This window comes from Rousettus aegyptiacus, unplaced genomic scaffold (assembly GCF_014176215.1).
Source record: "Rousettus aegyptiacus isolate mRouAeg1 unplaced genomic scaffold, mRouAeg1.p scaffold_m13_p_7, whole genome shotgun sequence".
Taxonomy (NCBI): Eukaryota; Metazoa; Chordata; class Mammalia; order Chiroptera; family Pteropodidae; genus Rousettus; species Rousettus aegyptiacus.
The window spans coordinates 67,601,154-67,623,758 of record NW_023416310.1 but is presented as its reverse complement, the minus strand read 5'-3'; the positions used below and the strand labels follow the sequence as shown (position 1 = coordinate 67,623,758).

Genomic DNA, 22,605 nt, shown 5'->3' with positions numbered 1-22,605 from the left:
CTGGGATATTAAGTGGGAGCCAGGGGAGAAGTTGGTGGGACTACCTCATGTAGTTATTTGATTCTAAAAGTGGTAAGAAGTCATTGAAGGATTTTAAGCTAGAGATTAGATTTATGTATTTTAAAGATCACTTTGAACTTTTGTTGAATAGATCAAAGTATAGAAGTGGGACAGAGAAAACCTTCTAGGAGGCCATTGCAGTGGTGGGGGCCAGAGGTCACGGTAGCTTATATGGGAGTGGGAATAGTACAGATGAAGAAAAATGAGTGGCCTTGAGGTATATTCGTAGGCAGAGTCAACAGGACCTGCTGTAGCGAATTGGAAAAAGGGGCCAAGATTAAGGGACAAGGTGGAAGGAACTAGGATGACTTGTGGATTTCTGGCTTGAGCAGCTGGATGGTGCTATGAGTTGGGGGTAGACTCAGGAGGGTAGTTGGAGTGGTAAAATCAAGAGTTCTCTTTTAGGCACACAGGTCTGCATCCCTTGCCATGTCTGGTCCAGAGAAGGTAATCAGCTCTTCCACCCACCACCCAATCTAGCTGCTCATGATTTCACTTCATATAATAATGATATGATTATTCCAGCCATTGGGAATGGATGCAGTAGGGTTGTTGAGGTCAGAAAGTTAAAGGTGATGTTTGGCAGATAGCAAGTAGGCCACTGTGACTGGCATAGTATTCTGGGTAACAAAGTTGGTGCAGTGAAGGACCTGTGTAGCACTGGGATTTTGTTAACATTTTAGAACCTGAAAGATCCTTCAGCTATCTATTTCTAGTTGTTTATGTTCTCAGCTCTTTTCACAGTAAATTAAATAGCTAAGGTGTCTACATTTTAAGTGCTCTTAGACAATCCTAGGCTTTTATAGTATGTAATTTACTACTAGTTAACTTGCTAGTGTAAGGGAAAGTTTGTCTTAAAACTAGATCAAGACTGTCCAGCAGAACTCTGCAGTGATAGAAATGTTCTGTAACCATGCTGTCCACTGGGGTAGCCACTGGCCACATATGTCTGTTGAGTGCTTAAAATGTGGCTGGTGTGACCAAGGAACTGAATTTTTAATTCTATTTAATTTTTATTTGTTTAAATAGTTTCATGTGTCTTACAGCTATAATATTGGAAAGCATATCTAGGCAATCAACTATTTGCTCTTGGAATATATGTATCTTTCTTAAAAAATAGCTGTTTGTCATTTTGTGCATAGACTCGTTTTAAAATGACTTTTTGCCTTCCCCTGCCCCCCAGCATGTACAAGTGTGTCAAAGGGTAGAGATCTCAACAAGTGAGGGAAAGATGAGTTTGGATCATAATTTTCTTATGGACATAATGTGCTTATACATATTTTAAAGCTGATTATGTTAAAGAGACATTTTTGGCAACCAGATGATCATTAAACACCTGTGTTGTTTAAAGTATGTGTGGCCTGGTCCTATTTTCTGACCTGTTTACAGTGAATCAGACATCCCAATAGACGTGGAGACAGTCGCATCAACCCCTGTGCCACTCTACGACAATCAGAAGGCACGCAGCGTGATGAACGAGTGTGAAAGGCATGTCATCTTCGCCAGGACCGATGCAGATGCCCCTCCCCCACCAGAGGATTGGGAGGAGCATGTCAACAGGTAGGCTTTTCCTCAGGAGGACTGGTCACTACAGGTTAATGCTCACTATACTGTAAATGTTTCTTGTCATCTGCATTGAAACATGTTTACTAGGTGCTTACTTCATTATTTCATTTGCAGCCACGGGTCAAAATGTTCTCTTAACTCTGTATCATAACTCCCAGCTCACTGTACAGTGAGTGAGCTGCCCGAGAGCAGGGCTTGCATCTCAGCCATCTGCATTTCCAAAACCTAAGACAATGCTTGGGACACAGTCGACACATGATAAACATTTATTGAATAAATAAGTGAATTAAATTTCATAGGTATGACTAACTCTGTAGCTTATATGTACAAGATCTGATATGGGAGTTACCCAGATTATAAAAGTAAAAAGCAAAAAACCCCCTCAAAACCACTAAATAAATGTATAATTTTGAGATACTGATTTATATGGTCTACAACTAGAGTAATGAAAATGTTTAGTTTGGAATCGCCTGAAATGTTTAATATGAGTGGCTTTTAAAAATAGATTTGCAGTCTGTGGTTTCCCATTTCCATGAGTCTGCTGGCTAGTTTTGTTCCCATGCTTCCCACTGACCTATGGGACTCCATACTCCTCTTCACGTCCTGTCAGTGTTTATGCGGCAAACATTTGTTTATCTTTTGCTTGCTGCACAACAACTTTATGAAGGTCAAACTGACATAGCATACAGTTCACCTCCTTAATGTGTACATTTAAATATATTCATCACCACAGTCAATTTAATGAACATTTTCATCACCCTAAAAAAATTTTGTATCTGTTAACAGTCACTTCCCATTTCCTCTCAACCCTTCCAACCCCTGGTACTTTCTGTGTCTCTAAATTCACCTGTTCTGCACATTTCATATGAATGGAATCATACAATATGTGTCTTTGTGTCTGGCTTCTCATACTTAGCGGAATGTTTGCAGGGTTCATGCATGTCGTAGCATGAGTCAGTATTTTATTCCTTTTTATTGTAAATGGTATTTGATGGACCATGCGGTGGATCACATGCTATTTATCCATTTATCTGTTGATGGATATTTGGGTTGCTGATACTTTCTGGAGATTATGAGTATGCTACTATGAACATTCATGTAATTTTTTGTATAGACATGTTTTCAGTTCTTTTGCATGTATACTGAGGAGTGGGATTGCTGGGTCATATAGCAACTTATGTTTAACTTTTGAGGAATCTCCAGACTGGTTTCCAAAGGGGCTACACCGTTTTAGGTTCCCAACAGCAATGTAAGAGAATTCCGTTTCTTTATATCTTTGCCACCACTTATTATTATTTGTCTTTTTCTTTATTATGACCATTCTAGTGAGTGTGAAGTGACATCTCATCGTAGTTTTAATTTGCACTTCCCTGATGGCTTGCTCTCTAGTTACCCACTATGTGTAAGGGATGCTAAAGCCCTTGCACACTTGCCATAAGATTAGGGAGTGCTTATATTATGATAGTGACAGAGAAAAAGGACATTTGGTAGGAAGAAGAGTGGGGAAGTGGAGGCATTCGTTGTGGTTCATGAGTCTAGTGGAATGCCACAGTGAGATGGAGCAGGTGCGCTCGTACCAGTCAGGTGCTGTGAAGGAGGAACAGTCCCATCCTTGGGTGAAGAGCTTGTGAAGAAGTTGTTGGAGGTCTTGAATTGGAATTAATGTGTGCTGTATGATGAGGACGTGCTCTCCAGAGCTTCAGGTAAAGAGGAAAACTGCTGTGAGCAAAGGTTACCTGTTGGGACATTACCAGAGCCAGCGAACTCAGCAGAACGGTTTAGCGCTGTTGTTACAGTTGATAATAAAAACGATGACAGTGGTAGTAACAAAAACTGCTATTTGCTGAGTGCCTTCTAGGTGCCAGGCATTGTGCCAGCGCTTCATGTGCATTATCTCCTAGTCCTCACAATAACCCTTGGAGGTCTGGATCTTCTTTGTTTGACAGGACACAAACTGAGCTTAGGGAGGTTAAGGAACCTTAGTTAAGAAGTGATGGAGCAGGCAGTCTTCTTCCAGAGTCCCGTGTTCTTGACTATTACCCTCTCTTTAAGGGCAGTAAAAAGAGACCAGTTAGTGGTGCTAAACAAAGTGGCCCCACACAATTATGTATCCCTTTGTGGTGTCCTCAGGGTGCAATTTCAGAAACCACATGGGAGAACTGCATTAAGTTGTTTTTTTTTTTTTTTTTATCAGTTGATCCTTGGTCATGATCAAGTTTTTTGGAGACTCTACTTACCAGAATCATCAGAGACTTGATAATACATATGAATACCAGTTTCTTAATTCATAAGGAGAGAGATAGCTAGAGGGCGGGTCAGGTGAGACACTGGGTGACCAGGCCAGAACGTTGATGCTCAGTTGGAGAGTCTGGGAGGCTGTCTGTCCCTGGAGTGAGTGAGAGTGTGAGTCTGCCCCGGGGCCTGTCCTCCAACCAGGGAGCCAATGCGCCCATCTTTCCTCAAAGCCGGAGGAGCCCACGGAATAGGCCAGGGCACACCTGCACCTGCCCGCACCTGCACCTGCCTGGTCCTACAGATAAGCACCGACAGACTCTCATCGTCAACTTGTCTTTCTCCGTGAGGACCTCCATCTTTACATTATGACACTGCCACAGATTGATGTGATTCATTAGTGCTCAGTTTATCTGAGATTATTCATTAGTGTCTAATGATATTTTAGAGGTGTCCTTATCTTATTAGCGACAGGCTTACAAACCATCTCTTCATGTAGGTCACTTTTGTACACAGCTGATCTCATTGTTTGGTGATATGTATTGGCTTCACTTTCAGAGGTCACCACTTTATGACCTTGTCTCCAAACTCTGGATTTGTAACCAGTTTGGAGCTTGCAGTTAGTTCCCTCTGTTCTGATTATAATCATCTTATTGCCGTTCTTTCCCTTGATTTGATTATTAAATTGCTGCTTCTTGTCTTCCTGTATAAAATTATGTAAAATTACAGATTCTCATATCAAGAACTCATGGACGATAGGATTAAGAATTTGTTTTCCTCAGAGAGTTTACTGATAATCAGTGGAGTCAGAAACTTAGTGTTCTGTTAGTGCCCTGTTTCCCCCTCTTGAATTATTTCAGTAGAAACTGCCTTCAAATGACTGTGTGTATAGAAAATGAAATCCTCCCAGCTGACACTGACTTTCATTGGTAATGCCTGATATTTTGTGAAACAGCTTTAATTACCCTCATGCCTGACTGTCCTAAAGAAATTGAACCAGCTTTTTCCCCACAGATGTTTCTCAAATGCCAAGTTTAATTAGATGCATAGCTTTTGAAAAGTGTTCAACAAAATACTCCTGACACATGACATGGATTCTAGGACATTTCCAACATTTCAGCAGAAGAGTCTAGTGTCCTAAAGCAGGTTATCTTATCTTGGAAATCAGGACTTTTCTGAAATCTGCCAAAAGAAAACCATTCTCCTTTTCTAAATTTGCTCTAATTATATCCCTCAAAATTGTATGTGTATCTGTGTATTAATCTTAGGTTGGATGTTTGAAATTTTGAGTACAAGGTCTCTGAGTTGTTTATTTTCCCTCCCTTCCCTCTCTATCTCTCTCGCCACCCTTCATTTTTGCCTTCCTTTTTCCTGATGTTTAAGGAAAGAATTTTTATAATCTGAAAAGGTAAATGTGGCCTATTCCATCTCTCTGATGTTCTTTCTCTCCCAGTTTGACTTCTGGTTTAAAAAAATCCTTTAGACATTTTAATTTTGGGTTCATGTCCTTTGAAAAATTAGTCTCTATCAGAGAAAGAAAAATTACCTTTGCAAATATCAGGCTTTTCTGGGGCCAATGTGAATTTTTGGCTGTTTTGGATAAGATGAGCCAGAGGTCAGAACGTTATTTTAGGTTCTGTCAGAGCATGGAGAACAAGATGATCTGATCTCATCTAAGAAATGAAGATTAGGCGTTTTTGCAGTCATGAAAATTGAATAGGTTTAGGTGGGGGGAGTGTGTTGACTCACCACAGTTCCCATCAGCTATTTGACTGTTTAGACTTATATTTAAAGTTCTGTCTCCTGTTTTTAAAATTGTCCTTAATTATATCTTTTGCATGCTCTTTATCTTAATCTTGGGTTAGTTCTTTCTTTTCTGCCCACTTAATTTTCCAGCCTCCCACGAAGCTGGCAAAATATAGAGAACATGTTTCAATTCTTGGAATCACTTTGTTATATATCCAACAACAACCCTACAAACTTTTTTGAGGGTTTTAGACTCTCAACATTGTGATTTTTAAATTTAATTTCAGCTGCCATTGGTGTATGGGAGTAATTTTTAAATAGCTCTAACTCCCCTCCCATTTTGTTCACATCATTTTCCTTACTCCCACTATTTGAGCTTCAGAATATATAGAGAGTAAGAAAAACAAATATAGAAAATATCTCACTATATGATAAAGAACAGGATAATTTTGGAAGTGCCATTGGTGCTTAATAAATACATTATGCTTCATAAATAAACTATACCTTATTCATTGTCCTTGGAACTAAAGTTTGCAACATAAGCTTAAAGAAAGCTTAGGAGATTGTTGAATATGATGAAATTGTACTGGTTGCGTGACCTGTGTGATTGTCACTAAGCATCACTGCTGGGAGTGAGGCTGCAGTGTGATGCTGCTTTCAAGGTTCTTTATATATATATATACTGTTTTCACAGAACTGCGAATTCAAACATTTTAACACAGAACACCTTTGAGCTTCCATTTTGAACTCTAGAAATTATCCCACAGAGATACTTGCACACCTGGATAAAGACGCAGATTGCTGTGTGCATGGGTGTATGGGAAAAGGAAGGGTGGTCACTGCCACTGTACATAAGAACAGGCAAAGGGCCACCACCTAAATGCCCATCAGAACAGCAGAACCAGCCAGCAAAAACAGAGAAGTGTTTTAGTATGGAAATATACCCTTGTTTCCAGGAAGCTTTTTAAACTCTTTGTGAACATCCTCTGTCTCCTGCCACCACCACCAGATCCCCAGACCCTCGAGACACCACATATGAGAGGTGTGACTTGTGTGAGTGCATTCTCCATTTATATAATGTGAACCAGCTGGTTCTTACAAGCTGTCCTGGTCCCAAGGTGTCCTGAGTCCCAGCCCTGAGTTGACGTTTCTACTTCCCGCCTCCTAAGTCCAAAATCTCAATATCAAACAACAGCAAAAATAGACCGGATCTTAATGAAGTAGGCCAGATTAAGCCAAGAGAATTGCGGGAAAATAAGAAAAAGGATAATTCTAAGAAACCTAAGACAGCTTCTGGTACCCCGCAAGGGAGTTATGAGAGTAGGGGATATTTGTAGGCTAAGGACTTTGTGTAGCAAGGAAAGCTAAAGAAGTCTGTGGTTGCGGACAGTAGCTGCTTTTGCTTCCGTCTAGGGTTATGGCCGACCTGAGTCTGCACTGCTGGGAGGAGCCTCAGAGATCACCTCCTGTGTGTTTTACAGTCAGGGAGCCTGAAGGCCCTAGTCAGCTCGTCATTGTGGCCTGTTCAGTGGCCTGGCTCCGAGTCAGTACTCTCCTAGGCTGCTTAGCTGTGGTCAGGTGTGAGATGGAGACATGTTGGTGGTTTATTTTACAGAAGAGAGAGAAGTCAGACCGTGATTTTCCTCCCTTCTCGAGAACATTTACTCTAAGGACAGTGGGATAGCTGTACAGAGTGAATTTCAAGGGGCCATTGTCCTCCTGCATGGTGACTGGGCCGTGCTGTCGGTGTTCTTAGAGGAGCTGAGAAAATAGGGCACCTCTCTGATGGGGTGTGATGGGACATGGACTGGTCTGCTGTGAAGTCAGAGACCCTGAGATTATTTGACTGCTGTGTTGTGAAGGGCTAGACCTAATGCGCGCGCACACACGTGTATTAATATGAGGTATGCTGAGGCGGCTCCATGATTAAGCTGGAACTTGGATGTCGGACTTGTGTTATAGCTTAGTGGTCTTAGACTAAACTGCTTTGAGTTACAGAGACTTCCCTAACCCTAGTACCAGGGCACATGCAGGCAGAGTGTCCCCACGATTTAAATTTAATTCCTTGGAGTTTCTCTTACAGGACAGGCTGGACAATGGCCCAGAACAAGCTATTCAACAAGACCCTCAAAGCGCTGCAGTGTGACCGGCTTGCCCGCTTGGCCAACGAAGGGGTGAGCCTCCTGGAAGCTGCCCGTGGGAAGGTGCTCCTCAGGTCGGGCCTCACTGGCTGACTCCCTTGCCCCTGCCTCCATGGCTGACAAGGTGGCCCTCATGCTTTGTCACTCCAGGCTTGCAACGAGCCAGTGCTGCGCCGGGTAGCTGTGGACAAGTGTGCCAGGAGAGTGCGACAAGCCCTGGCAAGCGTGAGCTGGGACACCAAGCTGGTCCAGTGGCTGCACACCACTCTGGTAGAGGCTTTGAGCCTGCCTGTGTTGGCGGCCTACCTGGATGCTTTGCAGACACTGAAAGGGAAGGTGAGGCTGTGGCTGGTGTCTGTCCTGTCCTGGGGTAGCCACCCTCTGCTGTGGGTTCAGAAAGTGGCGCTACGCAAGGTCATTGCCTGGCCAGCCTGGAAGGCGTGACCGAATCTACCAGGTTTGCTGTTAAAAGTCGGAGACACAGTATCATTTCACATTTTTGTGTGGTGTAAACTTCTTCAGCCTTGCTGTCTCCAGGATGGGATGTGGCCTGGAAACCAGAGTATACCTGCAGCTGCTGTAGCCCTGCAACTTGGGGTTTGAGTCACCACTGAGGTGAAGTGAGAAAGGAATGATATCACATAGAAGGTGAGGGTTTACCAGAAAGGAGTATTGAGAAACAGACACATGTATGTACTCAGGGTGCAGGGCGGGGGTGGGGAGGTGTCCGGAGAGGGAGGGACAGTCACATCTTAGTCTCATCATGGGTGAACCTTCAGTAGCAACACTTTGACTTTAATAAGGCTCTGGAAATGAGATCATTACATTTTTCTCCTTTCTCACAGAGATAGCATTGTACAAAGTTAAACTTTTTCTTCACGATTTTACTTTGTTGCAATTTCAGTTTCTGCTGGGAGCTGTGTTCTCTAGGCAGACTGCCTAGCTCCTGTCATTGCAATCAATAACTGGCTGCATTGTCTTGGATTAGTGTCTCAGTTTCCTCATCTCTAATACCTGTCTAGGTTTTTGTGAAAATTAAATTAGGTAACCCAGTTGGAATGCCTGGCTCAAAATTTGTCCTGTAGCAACTGCACGGTGACTGTTAATGGTCATACAAGTGGTGCCTTCATAGGTTCTCGAAATATTTAGTGTTTTGCTCCATCACAAAACAGCCTCAGACAACTTGCATTAATTTTGTTCTTTTTAAAGTTTTTTTTCTTGCTCCTTTGCAAGAAGCTGGCCCATTTTGTTGCTATAATTTGCTTAACCAATAGCTTGCCCTAGCCATATCACCCACAATTTCAGCCTCATTTCTACCTGTTTTTCAGTCAAAAGATGCTAAGTTTGCTTTGAAAGCCAAAGAAGATTGGTTTAGTGCAGAAATAAAACAAAACCCAGGACTAAATGAATTAGTGATAGACATGGTAGGAAATTTGACATGAATTTATTCAACAAATAATTTACTTTTTGCCTATAATGTGCCCGGCACTGGGTGAGCAAAACAGAGATGCCCCTGCTTTGGTGGGGTCTGTTTTCTAGTGTAGAAAGACAGCTGAAGAGATGGCCCCCATGTCCTCTGTGCTGTTCAGGAGGTGAATGGTGGGTGTGCCTGGGTGTGGGCAGGGGGTGGGCCAAGCCGAGACCCTGATGGAGAGTGGTGGCCTAAGAGTATTTCCGGTATTTTAAATGTTCTCCACAGCATTTTGTGTGTTGTAAAGTACAGTACTGGCACGTGTGCCCTGGGGTGAGTGCTGGGAGTGCCCAGTGTCCCACTTTTTGGAGGCTCTGCCCTACTCTGCGTGGCCAGCAGGACTGCAACATAGTTCATCTCGTAGGGAAGTTTGCCTGCTTCCCCATTTTAGTTACATCTGAACCCTCTCAAGTGCATGAAGTGGTGTCCAGGTTTTATGAGCATGACTAACCTCTGGGGAGCTCTCCACAGGAGTGCACAATGGCTGCTGCTGGCCCTGCTGCCAGGTCATAGTGCCAGTGAGCGGGAATGGCAGAGGATGCACTTGGAGGACACACCTTGAAACAAGGCCGTATTCTCTGCAGTGGTCCCTCTGCTTATTTTCCTGTGACTCAGATTCACAAAAAATACTTTGACTGTTCCCCAAAACTTTTAACGAACCTGAAGGGTAAAAATGCACATGGCTGGTACCACGCTCTTGGCCCAGCTACTTCTTCCATTAGATCCATTGTCAGGGGAGCAGAAAAGGTACAGACTCAGCCTCTTAATTGTTTGCTGAGAAGGATGCCGTGTGGAGAGACCAGGGAAGCTTGGTCAGCCTAGTTCCCCCCAGGGAAGCTGGTGATTGATTGATTATCTCTGTCTTTACTGACAGAGGTGAGTTTAAAGGCTTTGTCATTTCAGGGGTGCACTCTACTATCAGTAAAATCTTTTAAAATCTAATCAGATCCGATCCTCTGCCTCAAGGCATTGAGTGGCTTCAAGTTATAGAGTAAGTTCAGAAGAAATGGACAGTTGGGGGTGCAGATCCTTTGTGGTTTGGCGCTAGGCTTTGCTACTAGCCTTACATCATCCTTCCTCGCTCAAATCTTCGACTTCAGGCTAGCTGTACCTAGAATAAGCCCCAAATGTTATTTTTGTTGTTGTTAACTTTTTTATTTTTATTTTTTAATTACAGTTGACATGTAATATTATATTAGTTTCAGGTGTACAACATAGTGATTAGACATTTATATACTTACTAAGTGATCACCCTGATAAGTCTGGTACCCACCTGACACCATATATGGTTATTACAGTAGTATTGACTATATTCCCTGTGCTGTGCTTCACATCTCCATGACTGTATTGTAACTGCCAATGTATACTTCTTCATCCTTTCACCTTTTTCACCCACACTCCAACCCCACCCCTCCTCCCGTTTGGCAACCATCAGTGTGTTCTCTGTATCTATGAGTTCGATTCAGTTTCGTTTGTTCATTTATTTTGTTTTTTAGTTTCTACATATAAACGAGATCATAAGGTATTTGTTTTTCTCTGTCTGACTTATCTCACTTAGCATAATACCCTCTAGGGCCATTCATGTTGTCATAAATGGCACGAATTCGTTTTTTTTAATGAATAATATTACATTGTATATATGTACTGCCTCTTCTTTATCCATTTATCTATTGATGGACACTCAAGTTGCTTCCATATCTTGGCTAGTACAAATAATGTTGCAATAAACATAGGGGTGCAACTAACTTTTTGAATTAGTGTTTTGGATTTCTTCACATAAACACCCAAAAGTAGAATTGCTGGGTCATATGGTAGTTCTGTTTTTATTTTTTTGAAGTACCTCGAGCATACCGTTTTCCATAGTGGCTGCACCAGTTTACTTTCCCACCAACAGTGCACAGGGGTTCCCTGTTCTCCACATTGTCACCAACACTTGTTTTTTGTTCATTTATTGACGATAGCCATTCTGACAAGTGTGAGGTGCTGTCTCGCTGGTTGGATGGGCGTTCCCCTGATGATCAGTGATGCTGAGCATCTTCTCGTAGGTCTGTTGGCCATGACTCCACAAAGGTCACTATTAACATTTTGGCATATGAATATTTTTTTCTGAGTAGAGATATTTTTGTATTTTCTGTTTTACGTTTAACATTTTAGCGAAATTATTTTCCTATGTTATTACGTTTTAAAAACCATTAAAATGAGCCCTTGATACCTAATTATGTAGATAATTTGCTTAACCACTCTCATTTATGCATGTAGGTGGTTTCCAGTTTTTGATTGTTATTGAGAGTGTATTTATCTTTTGCGTAACCCCCTATGCCGTGTGTGTGTGTGTGTGTGTGTGTGTGTGTGTGTGTGTGTGTTTGTATTTCTGATATATTTTGTTAGGAAAGGTTCTCAGAAGTAGAATCCTTCAGGGAAGGGATAAGAATAAATTTAGGTTTCTTGATGTATAGCACCAGGTGTCTTTCCCATTCACCTTTAATGCTGAGAGGCACACTTTCAGCTGTCCATTTATTTGTACGCCGATCCTGAGGGAGGTTCGAGTGGCTTGGTTGAAGTCTGAAGGCTTGGAGTAGGGCTCCATGCCAGCCTGATTGCTGCTGGTGGGCAGGTCCCCTGCTTCTCACTGGACGCACCTTTGCTCTTTCTTGCTTCTAGATCCCTACCTTAATTGACCGTATGCTTGTGTCATCCAACACAAAGACCGGGGCTGCTGGAGCTGAGGCCTTGTCCCTCCTGCTGAAGAGACCCTGGGACCCCGCCGTAGGGGTACTTTCTCATAACAAACCAGTAAGTTGGGTGGTTCAGGCCTTTACTGTGGCCCATGGATGTTTTAGAATCTGGTCTTGGAACTTCGGCAAGAGGATGAAAAGCAACTTGTTTAACTTCTCAGTGGTGTATAGTACCTTATGTAAGCAGATCAGCGTTGGTTGGAATGAGAGGATGGGGGGCCACTGAGGTCTCATGGAGTGGTGCCTCTTAATCCCTGTTCCCGGCGGGATTCTCCCCTCACAGAGCAAGCTCCCGGGCTCCCCGCTCATCCTCACTGCCTCCTCCGGGCCCTCCAGCTCCGCATTCCCCACCTCACGCCGCCACCGCTTCTGGCAGTCTCAGCTGTCCTGCTTAGGCAAGGTGTGTGGGGATGAGAGGGACTCTGTCATGGGTGGGAGTGTCATCTGGGAGGACCGAGCAGACAGAATGCAAGTAGGGTCAAAATGGATGGGCTTAAATGTAGAGCTTCCCTAGCCCTCTTTGTTTGGAATTTGGATGGTGCTTCCCCAGGGTTGAAGGAATTTAGGGGAGGTTAAGCAGATTTGAGAGAAGACTTGAAACTTACCTCTGCTGGCATGGCTGCTAATTCCTTTCTTTAGGTCATCCCTGTAGCCACCCATCTGCTGAACAATGGAAGTGGAGTAGGAGTTCTGCAGTGTCTCGAGCACATGATCGGGGCAGTGAGAAGCAAAGTGCTGGAGGTGAGAAGGCTCTGCCTTGAGTTCGCTGTGGCGCATCCAGTATCTGGGCTTGTTCCGCACTCATTGGTAGCCTCTTGGCTTACTGCTTTCTTTCTCTTCCCGTAAAGATTCACAGCCATTTCCCCCACAAGCCCATTATCTTGATTGGCTGGAATACAGGAGCTCTAGTGGCCTGTCATGTAAGTACTTCCTGCCTTCCGTGGAGGTTGTCCTGGGGCAGAACAGTGCTGCTGCTGACAGCCACTGTGGGGATCTCTTAGGCTAGTTGCCGGGCCTACATCATTACATCAGAAACTCAAAGGGAGCACAGACTAGTATAATAAATCCCTTGTGCCCTCCACCAGCTTCACCATCATCAGCTCCTGGCCTGGCTGTTTTCATCTTACCCTCACCCACTTCCCCTCTCTGCCGATACTTTGAAGAAAAGCTCAAATATCATATCATTTTGTTTATGTATATTTCAGCATATACCTATTAAAAAAGTTCCCTTTTTCCCTAAAACATAAGTACTGTTCTCTCACCTAAACAAAACAAAACGATAATTCCAGCAGGCACAAATTTTCATGTCCCTGGAATTTGCTGTTGTGTTCATGTTCTGTCCGTGCCTAAGACATTAGGGAGCCTTTTATTATTTTCCATACGTGTGTGTGCATATTAGTTTGCGTAAGTGTCCCGGAATAGTCCAGAGCCTCAGTTCTCAAGTGGATCAAGGCAGCGGAGTCTGTGCTGCTTCACGCGGTCTGTTAAGTATGATGTCTCAGGCCATGAGAGGAGGCTGTCTCCTCATAACCCAGTCCCAGGACAGCAGGACTCAGTCAGCAACTGCTCTGAGGAAGCAGGGTATCTGGGAGCTCCCCATTAAGTTCAGGGGAGTGACATCTTCACATACAGGAGAGGAACGGTGTTTCTGTTCTCCTGTTTGCACTCACTGTGAGTTGAGGGAAGCAAGCAAGAGGCCCCAACTCCAGGGAGCTGAAAGGGTAGAAGTGTTGAACTGCCTATGCTGTGGCTCAGCCCTCTGCCTGGTCCTCTTCAGGCTCCAGCTCTCCAGGTGGCAACCGCTTGTAGAAGGGCACATTTGTATCCTGTGCCCTTACTGCTGCTACCATGGCTGATGCTCCTGGGGGTTAGGACAGGAGGAGGAGATGGGACTGGGTGGTAGGTCTGCGCCAACCCCGGGTTCTGGGTAGGATATAGCTGCAGGGAAGGCAGTTGACCTGGAAACAAACTGTGCCATCATTTCTAGGTGTCGGTAATGGAGTATGTCACTGCGGTTGTCTGCCTTGGCTTCCCTCTGCTTACTGCGGACGGCCCCCGAGGGGTAAGCTTGTGGCAAGGGGAAGCAGGGAGTGCATGCTTCACCTAAGCTGGCGTGCAGTGGCTGTGGTAGCCCAGCCGACCCCTGACCAGACTGGCCAGGGCAGTGCTCAGTGAATGTGAACTAGTGGATTATAAACCCTGTACCTCTTCTAGGACGTAGATGACCCTCTCTTGGACATGAAGACTCCGGTTCTCTTTGTCATTGGTCAGAATTCCCTGCAGTGTCACCCTGAAGCCATGGAGGACTTCCGAGAGAAGATTCGGGCTGAGAACAGCTTGGTGGTAGTTGGGGGAGCTGACGATAATCTCAGGTGGGCAAGTCCCCACGAGAGAGCCAGGCCAGAGTGTTGGAGAGGTACCTGTGAGTTAGTGAGGTAGCTGTAGGCTAAATCTGAAAAGGGTCATTAAAAAACTTTTTTTTATACTTTTAACTAATTCAGATTTACAAAATGTTGTGAAATAGTACCAAAAATCCCTTAATCTACTTTACCAAATATTAACCAATGCATAATTATCCAAATCAGAAAATCCACATTAATATGATACTGTCATCTAATCCACAGACTCAGATTTTGTCAGTGGTCCACTTAGGTCTTTTTACTGGTCCAGGGTCCAGCCCAGGATCAGATCGTGCCATTTGTGCCATGTCTCCTCTGTCTCCTTTAAGGACATACTGCTTCTCGTTCTGTCTGTATCTTTCATGACCCTGACACTCCTGAAGACTTCTGGCCAGTTGTTTTGTAGACTGTTCCTCAATTTAGGGTTTTGACATTTTCTTGTGATAAGGTCAAGGATATATGTTTTGGGCAGTACTGTCCCCGAGGCGAGGTGTGCTGAGCACACACCCCCTCAGGGGATACATGTTGTTGACATGTTTCATCACTGGTCTTGGGGTAACGTGGCATCTGCCAGGTTTTCTACCATAAAGCTGCCACTTCCCTTTATAATGAGTGGTTATCTTGTGGGGAGAAGACACTTTGAGACCCGGGAAGGCAGTCTGTCCTCATGGCCTCACTGGGGCTGGCATTTTCTTACCTTTCGTTCCTTGCTCAGGAGGAATGTGAACACAGGCAAGGTTTAGGAGGGGTTTTACAAAGGCACCTTTGGGCACTGAGGTGGCCCCTCTTGCCTAGAAGGCTGGCTGCCCATAGGGCCTATAGTGATGTTTCCGTGGAATGTACTGAAAAGAATGTCAAATATCGGTCCTCCTTTCTTAATGTGCTCATTCTTGGAGGTTCGGTCACTCGTGCACTTTTAACTAGAGAGCTTAAAGCAGGCGCCTGCTTGCACCGTCCTGTGGGTTTCTTACCCTGAGGTTTTGGGAGAAGTCTTTCTGGCTGTGGTCGTGTCACAGTGTCTTGTAGACCTGGAGTCTAATCCTGATGCTGGGGGCCATGTATGCTTGTGAACACACTGCCTTCCGTGCTCTTCAGACATTCTAACCTGTAAGAGAGCAGAGTGGGAGGGATGGAGACGGTGAGATGGCCACTGAAGCTGCTTAACCGACAGCTTGTCGCTGTGCCAAGAGCGTTGGCCTGAGAACTGGGGACCTCTGTTTAGTTCTGACTCCTTTGTGGAGAAGCTTGGGTAAATCACTTAAATGCTGGGACTCCCTATCCCCATCCATAAAATGGGATGTCACACAAGGTCAGAGGCCAATAACCAATGAATCGGGGTCTCAGAATTTAGAGCCTCTGAATGTTTTCCATCTAGTCACTTGGTGCCCTGTCTCTCTCCGCCAAGACCCCACCCCACCCCCATCCCTAGTCAGAGAGTAGGCTTCATGGTGGGAATGCCGTGGCTGTGGTCATGTCCCTTATGCCTTCAGAACTAACCATTGGCCACCTTCCCTCCCCTCCTCTGAATCTCATTTCAGCAGCACCCAGGAATCTCAGGGTGTGGGCCTTTGTTGCGAGACTTGTGCTGTCTTCAGTCTGTGAGGTCATAGCTCTAGGACTTCTGGAGTATCAGGCCTAGCCCTTCCCAAATGTCCCATATGTGCAGTGCCCCAATGCCACAAGTGAGGCCTTATGACTTTCCATCTTGCAGATGGAGAAACAGGTTCAGAGAGGTGGCAGCCTGAGGGCTAGAGCAGTTTTCCTCCTCAGGCCTGGAAAACAGCCCACACAGAAGAGCAGTCCATTCTTTCTCCACATGAGTGAGCCTTTGGGAAATGAGTGCGGACTCCTTTTTGTCTCCTAGGATAAGCAAAGCAAAGAAGAAGTCAGAAGGATTGACACAGAGCATGGTGGACAGGTGCATCCAGGTACACAGGTGCTTCATGTATTTTCTCAGCAAGGCTTCCCTTATGGAGCCTTTTTAGGCTTGGTCTTATTGGCAACAGCCTCTAGGCTCTGAAGGGTGAGGAAGTATTCCCCCCAGGGCCTCTGGAAGCCCTAATTCTACAAAGAAAAGGGGAGAGAAGAGCAGGGGAGAGGAGAGTGAGGAGTGAAGAGGTCGGCAAAGCATTAAGAGAATGGGTCACTGGGGGAGGGGTAATGCGCCTCTAACTTCATGGAGGCTCCTGCTGGTCTCTAGCCAAGGCAGGATTGTGCATGTGGAGAGGGGCCGGCACAGCCATGCTAAAGCCGTGTGAATCAACTTAGTTGGGACTGTAAGGAAGGTCCCTGTTCTCCAGTCAAGGACTCTCTACACTAGGATGAGATTGTGGACTTCCTGACTGGTGTGCTCACTCGTGCTGAGGGGCACATGGGCGCCGAGCCTCGTGACCAGGATGCTGAGAAGAAGAAGAAGCCCCGGGACACAGCCCGCCGAGACCTGGCCTTTGAGATCCCTGAGCGGGGCAGTCGACCTGCCTCACCAGCTGCCAGGCTGCCTGCCTCCCCCTCGGGCTCAGAGGTAAAGCAGCAGGGAGGGGGCGCTTCTCTTGGGCACTCAGGACCATGAAGTTGGTGCCCTGGCCTCTGGGGGACTCCTGGTGCCTGGCCAGTGCCATAGAGCTATGCGTTCCCATGGGGAGAATCCTGACCAGGGAATTCCAGTGGCCATGCTGATGGGTGGTCAGGCCCAGACAATGGTGGCTTGGTCCTTGTCCTTCTTACCCGCTCAGGACCTCTCCAGTGTGTCCAGCAGCCCCACCTCTAGTCCCAAGGCCAAAGTGGCCACAGTAGCCTCTGCCCAGAAGTCCAGCCAGATCGGGAGCTCGCAGTTGCTGAAGAGACATGTGCAGCGGACAGAAGCTATGCTGACCCACAAGCAAGCCCAAGGTATATGTAGGTGCCAGGCCCAGAGGCCTTTCTTGGTTTCTGTCCTCCGCAGTTGACATCATGTGGCTGTTGGAAAGTATTGGCTTCTACAGCTTTTCTAGAGGATGTGGGAGGCACCTCTCCCACTTTCTGTCCAGGAAGAATTAGGTCAATGTGAACAGCAAGGGCAGCTTTTAACATAACAGGAGGGCTATGTACTAGTGGGGCCGCATCATCCCACCGGTGATAGCTTTGCGGGTATTCTGGGCAGTTAGGCTCTGTAAGCTGACGACATGCATACTGGCCTCTGATCTCTGTCCAGCTCCCACCCGGGGAGCTGCAGCTTGTGCTGCAGGCCTTGCAGTCCGAGGTCTCTAGATCTCATTGACGAGTGACTGGCAGTCCATCAGATTCTGGGACACCTCAGCCAGTGTCATCCTGCCCTCCTTTTGCTCTTGCAGAGTTCAGATTTCTACAGTGGGATTTCAGCAGGGTTTATCAGAGATCTTTGCAGGTGGTTTTTAAGATGAGGTTGGAAAATACTCGTGTGGTTGGAATTAGAGTTTGGAGTTCAGTGTGTGCTATGTAGGACACGATAGAAAAGGGGGCCTCAGTGTGGGGAGATAGAAGGAAAGAGTGGCTCCAACCCTGGCCCCACTTCGATCCAGCTAGGCAGCCTCATGCTGGAGCCTCTTGGGCGTTGGTGTTTGAGGATGTGTCTAGGAGTGTGTATCATCTGAGGTTCAGGGGACAGCCAGAGATGGCTGTCACATAGAGACACAGAGGTGATAGGAGGCCAATCTGCTTGCTTCCTGTGTTTTCTTTAGTGGAGCCAGAGGGTCAGGACATAAACCCAGGCCTCTTAGAAGGTTGCCCTTAAGATTGGTGCCAACAAGGAGCTGAAGTGTGAGTGGATAAGGGAAGGCCAGCGAGGCCAAGCCTCCAGGGCCCACGTGGGTGCTCTGTGACGTGGACTTTCTCAGGTGGTGGCCAGAGCCAAGCTCTGGGTGGGCGCCGGTGTTCTCTTAGGTTTTCAGTGTAGAGAGAGCCAGCGTTTGCAGGGGATCTAGAGGGGATTAGTTGAGAATCTAAGGAGCTCCGGAAGGCTGATTGGTGAGCTGGGTCCCATAGTGTCCGGAAGGCTGATTGGTGAGCTGGGTCCCATAGGAGACCAGCAGTGGTGGCCCCTGGCTCTGGCAGAGTCTTAGAGCTCACAGACAAAGGAGAGGGGTCTGTGATTGTTTATGGAGCCCTTGCTACTTGCCACACCCTCTTCCTGGCGCTTACTTGCTATGACTCTGAGCATCTCGGCAACAGCCCTGTGTTTGGTATTTTCACTTTATAGATGACTCCGTGAAACTGCTGAGAGCAGAGTCAGTTCAGACCCTGCAGTGATTTCAGAAAAAGCCCTGTTGACTATTTTCTAGAGCACTTCCCTATCTTTTTCTTACTTCCCCTCAATTTCTCCTTTCTCTGACTGGCTGTGATTCTGTAATTCTTTCTGATTCATTCCAGCACAGTTTGCTGCTTTTCTGAAACAAAATATGCTGGTGAGGAAGGCTCTTCCTCCTGGCACCTCCTCCTGTCTCTTTGGTGAGTATCGCTCTCTCACCTCCTCCCTTGGTCTTTCCTCACCCTATCTTCCCCTCTGTCCCTGTTTGGTTTCTTCCCGTTCTTTTCTCTCTGCCTTTTTCTATTTTCTGATTCTTTTTTTTTTTTTTTAGCTGACTCCTTTTGCTTATTCCCTAGTCTCTGCTTTTTCTCTGTTCTTTCTGTTTGCTTCTCATACTGTTTTTTTCTTTCTGTCTCTTATTGTGGTTCTTGGCTCTGCTACTCCTGTGTGTGCTTGTGGCCATCACCTCTGAGCCTGAGTTTCCTTGTGTGTTTTCCTCCCTGCCTTTGGTCTCCTGCTGCCATCCTGCCTGCTGCAAGCGCATCAGCCACTTACCAGCATAAAACTGTAACTCCTTTCTCTCTTCTTATTTCCTCCAATTCTGATTTTAGTTGGCTCCTTTATCCCCTAAGCAAGCCTTCCGTTGGTTATGTGCTGACTGTGGCCTGGAGTAGCTCCACGTGGTCCATGCCAGTCCCCTACCCTCATGTGACTGTGGTACCCCCACTCCATTGCCTATGCTAAGAAGGGAGACTGGAGGTAGGGGAGCTTCTGGGTTTAAAGAGGAGAGAGGGTCTCCGAGGAAGCCTAAAGTGGAGTCTGAGTCCAAGCAGCTTGGCCTTCTGCAGTATGAGTCTGTTTGATTCTATGTGAGAGTAGGTGGCCTTTCTCTATACTAGTACAGGTGACCTGGGAACCAGGTGGTGACATAGGCCACTGTTCCCCTTTACTTTTGGGCAGGAGCTGTACAGATGTGTTAGCTGAGATGCTCCTTGCCTAGGAGCACCTTGAAGCCAGTCTTAAGTCCTGGTGGCAGTCCTTCTCACTCTCTCTGTGTGGCAAGTGAGCCCTCCACCTTGGGCTCCCAGGGCAGGGGAACTTGAGCCCTGTGACAGTCTCCTATGCAGAGAGGACCGGGCAGCCTTCTCGCCCATCGCTGCTTCTTGGCGATGTCCCACCTTCCAGCTATGCGGTGTGGGGGGCAAGCCTGTCGGGCCTGCCACAGGGCAACTGGTCAGACTTTGAGTCCAGAAGAACTGTTTAGACCCACTGTGGGGAGTCCTCTGTGTTTTACTTGGCCTTTGCTAGTTAGAGTCATGGCATCTCTTTATTATTTCCACAATTCAGAGTCCCCTTCTGACTCCAGAACATGGGGAGGGATAGGGGTGGCACCATTCTCTGAGAAGGGTGAGAAGGGACTGATGCAGTGGCTGTCGTCTTTGAAGCCTGACCCCATGCACAGCTGGTTCTTCTGTGTGTCCCCACACAACTGTGCTCGTGTGGGTCTGTCAGGCTTTCTTGAACTGCGGAGGACCTCACTCCAGCTCCATCTCTTAGTTCCCATCTCATCAGAACAAACGGAGGAAGCAGAGAAAGAGGATCTGAGGGTCCAGCTGAAGCGGCACCAGCCCCCTAGCCCTCTCCCTGGCACAAAGACCTCCAAGCGACCCAAGATCAAGGTGTCCCTGGTCTCCCAAGGGGACTCAGCTGGAGGGCCCTGCACTCCTTCCCAAGTAGGAGCCCCAGGAGGTGAGTTTCTGGGAGGTGAGTTCCCTGGCTGTTTTAGTAAGTGCTAATCGAGCTCTTTCAGGGCACCTAGTGTCGCCCTCTCAGGCTGCTTACTGGTGGCTCAGCCTCTGCTTCAGTGCAAGAGGTGGCCAGTGGGGATGGTAGGTAGCGATCTGATCCTGAACTAGAATCAGGGAGGCAGGACAAGGACCAGAGGAAGCTCTGGGCCATTCAAAACATATATGTTGGGGTTTGTTTTGTTCTGGCTTGGTTTTATTTCTATTAAAGATAATAAAGTATTACAGAAAGTTTAGAAAATAGAAGGGAAAAATAAACTGCTCCTTTCTCTTTTATTTTTCATCTGCCAGTCTTTGTCCATAATATCTTGCATTTGCCTGGCTTTGAAACCTGAAACGTAGACCAGATAGGACTGACCGGTGACCTTGGGTTTTGTTTTGCAGCCACAGGAGGGAAGGCTATCACAGTAACACTGGGGCAGGTATCAGCAGGGTCCAAGGAGCTCACAGGGCTTCTCACCACAACCAAGTGAGTCTGCTTCTTGGTTTCTCCGGCTCTGCTCCCTTCTTTCTTTTTACTTTGTTCTGGTACTCTTAATGCTTTGTGAAGATGGTGGATTCTGGATTCTGTCATTCTGGGGCAGGTGGCTTCTTTCAGAGTGGGATCTTTATCTTTCTTTTGGGTCAACTCAGAGTTCATTTCTACCTGGAGTTTGCGGTGTATCCCATAGCACTTGTTCCAAGGCCTGACTTTTACAAGGACTAGAGGCCAGATTCTAAAGGCGGGATGAGGAAACCAGAGATTTTGGCGTTGTGGCTATTGCTGACACCTCGTGGGCCCCGTCTGTACCTACCCTGTGTTGCCAGGGTCTCCTGCCCTCTAACTTTTAGATAACAGAGCTCCCATCTTTGTGTGCAGGTCCAGTGCTTCTGAAGTGGGTGTCTCTGCTGGCCCGGCCTCTTCGGTGGTCTCCAGCAGCACTGCACCCAGTTCTTTGCACACACTCCAGAGTCGCCTGGTGGCCACCTCTCCTAGCAGTTCCCTCCCAGGTATGTGGGGGCATAGCATCCCTACCTCCAAGCAGAGCCTGGGCTGGTGCTGGAGGGCAGTCCGGGAAAGCATCCTAGGAGTGGGATCTGGAGGACACTCCTTAGGGTCCTGGGCTTGTCAGAGAAGGTTGGTATGAAGCTGGATCTCTTCATGTGAGTGGATGAGGGATGGTTCTTGACCTTAGTGTGCAGTGAGAAAACACCCCTGTGTGCAGGCACACTGTGGGAAGAGACTAGCTGGTAGGTCTAGTGTTTCCTTTTGGTGCTTTTAAACATACCTGATGGGCATCAATGAATGAGATGCTTCTGCCTACAGGTGTCTCCTCGCCCCCTCTACCCCCACCCAATACTGGAAGACCAAGTGCTTAAACCCAGCAGGACCAAGGCACTGCAGCTTCCTTTCTCTTTCAGGGGGCCTTTCCTGTTAACTACGAGGCCCCTGGGCAGTGTGTAAAGTGAATTCTTTTGTCTTAGAAAGGCCTTACTCTTCCCTGGGGAATTTATAGTTCAGAAAAGTGGGATTCAGGTTCTCCTGGGTTTTCAAAGCTGTCCAGGACATAAAACAGATGGTTTGGAGCAGGTTGGGATGTGCAGAAGGAGTTGAAGGCCATGGGTCTGCACATACCCTCCCTTGTGTGGGCATCCAGTGTGTGTGTAGGGGGAACCCTTGCCAGCACCTCCACAAGTATTGGGAATGTCCAAGGGGTAGGGCATGATGTTTAGATGGTTGTTGAGGCTGGACAGGCATGGCTGCTCTTGAGATAAGTGGTTGAGCTTGTGCTGATATCTGTCTTTATCTTCTCTTAGGGGCCACATCAGCCAGTAGCCTCCTCCAAGGCCTTAGCTTCAGCTTGCAGGATATCAGCAGCAAGTCCTCTGGCCTCTCAGCAAATCCTTCCCCAGGGCCAGCCCCACAGGTGCACATCTGTCTTCTTCTGGGGCGGGCAGGAGTGGGGAAGAGGCTTCCTCAGCTCAGTTTTGGCAAGGCCACTGGGTCTGTCTACAGTCTGGGTCAAGGACAGACAGCCTTTGGCTTCCCAGCTGGGGGCCATCAAAAGCTTAGGCTCCATCACTTACTACATGATGGGGGGGGGGCCAGTTTCTTGACCTCTCTGTATCTTCGTTTCCTTGTCTGTATTTGTAATTGAGGATAATTGTCCATCACAGAGTTGTTTTGAGAATTAAATAAGATAACATGT

General features: G+C 46.6%; 1 protein-coding gene across 9 annotated transcripts in view; it reads left to right on the top strand.

The window, feature by feature from the left end:
- Window positions 1-22,605, top strand: part of KANSL3 (KAT8 regulatory NSL complex subunit 3) — a 36,945-nt gene that overhangs the window by 2,580 nt on the left and 11,760 nt on the right. For 4 of the 9 annotated variants that reach the window (XM_016142946.2, XM_016142953.2, XM_016142950.2 and 1 more), the window contains 17 exons: window positions 1,450-1,620; window positions 7,688-7,778; window positions 7,896-8,081; window positions 11,878-12,009; window positions 12,235-12,351; window positions 12,591-12,692; window positions 12,800-12,871; window positions 13,939-14,013; window positions 14,166-14,323; window positions 16,215-16,278; window positions 16,671-16,871; window positions 17,083-17,239; window positions 18,734-18,811; window positions 20,169-20,375; window positions 20,801-20,885; window positions 21,276-21,406; window positions 22,214-22,323. In XM_016142946.2, the coding sequence (XP_015998432.1) occupies window positions 1,450-1,620; window positions 7,688-7,778; window positions 7,896-8,081; window positions 11,878-12,009; window positions 12,235-12,351; window positions 12,591-12,692; window positions 12,800-12,871; window positions 13,939-14,013; window positions 14,166-14,323; window positions 16,215-16,278; window positions 16,671-16,871; window positions 17,083-17,239; window positions 18,734-18,811; window positions 20,169-20,375; window positions 20,801-20,885; window positions 21,276-21,406; window positions 22,214-22,323 (2,137 nt within the window). The remainder of the gene's footprint in view (window positions 1-1,449; window positions 1,621-7,687; window positions 7,779-7,895; window positions 8,082-11,877; window positions 12,010-12,234; window positions 12,352-12,590; window positions 12,693-12,799; window positions 12,872-13,938; window positions 14,014-14,165; window positions 14,324-16,214; window positions 16,279-16,670; window positions 16,872-17,082; window positions 17,240-18,733; window positions 18,812-20,168; window positions 20,376-20,800; window positions 20,886-21,275; window positions 21,407-22,213; window positions 22,324-22,605) is intronic. The other 5 variants (XM_016142947.2, XM_016142951.2, XM_016142949.2 and 2 more) reach the window with 3 other exon arrangements.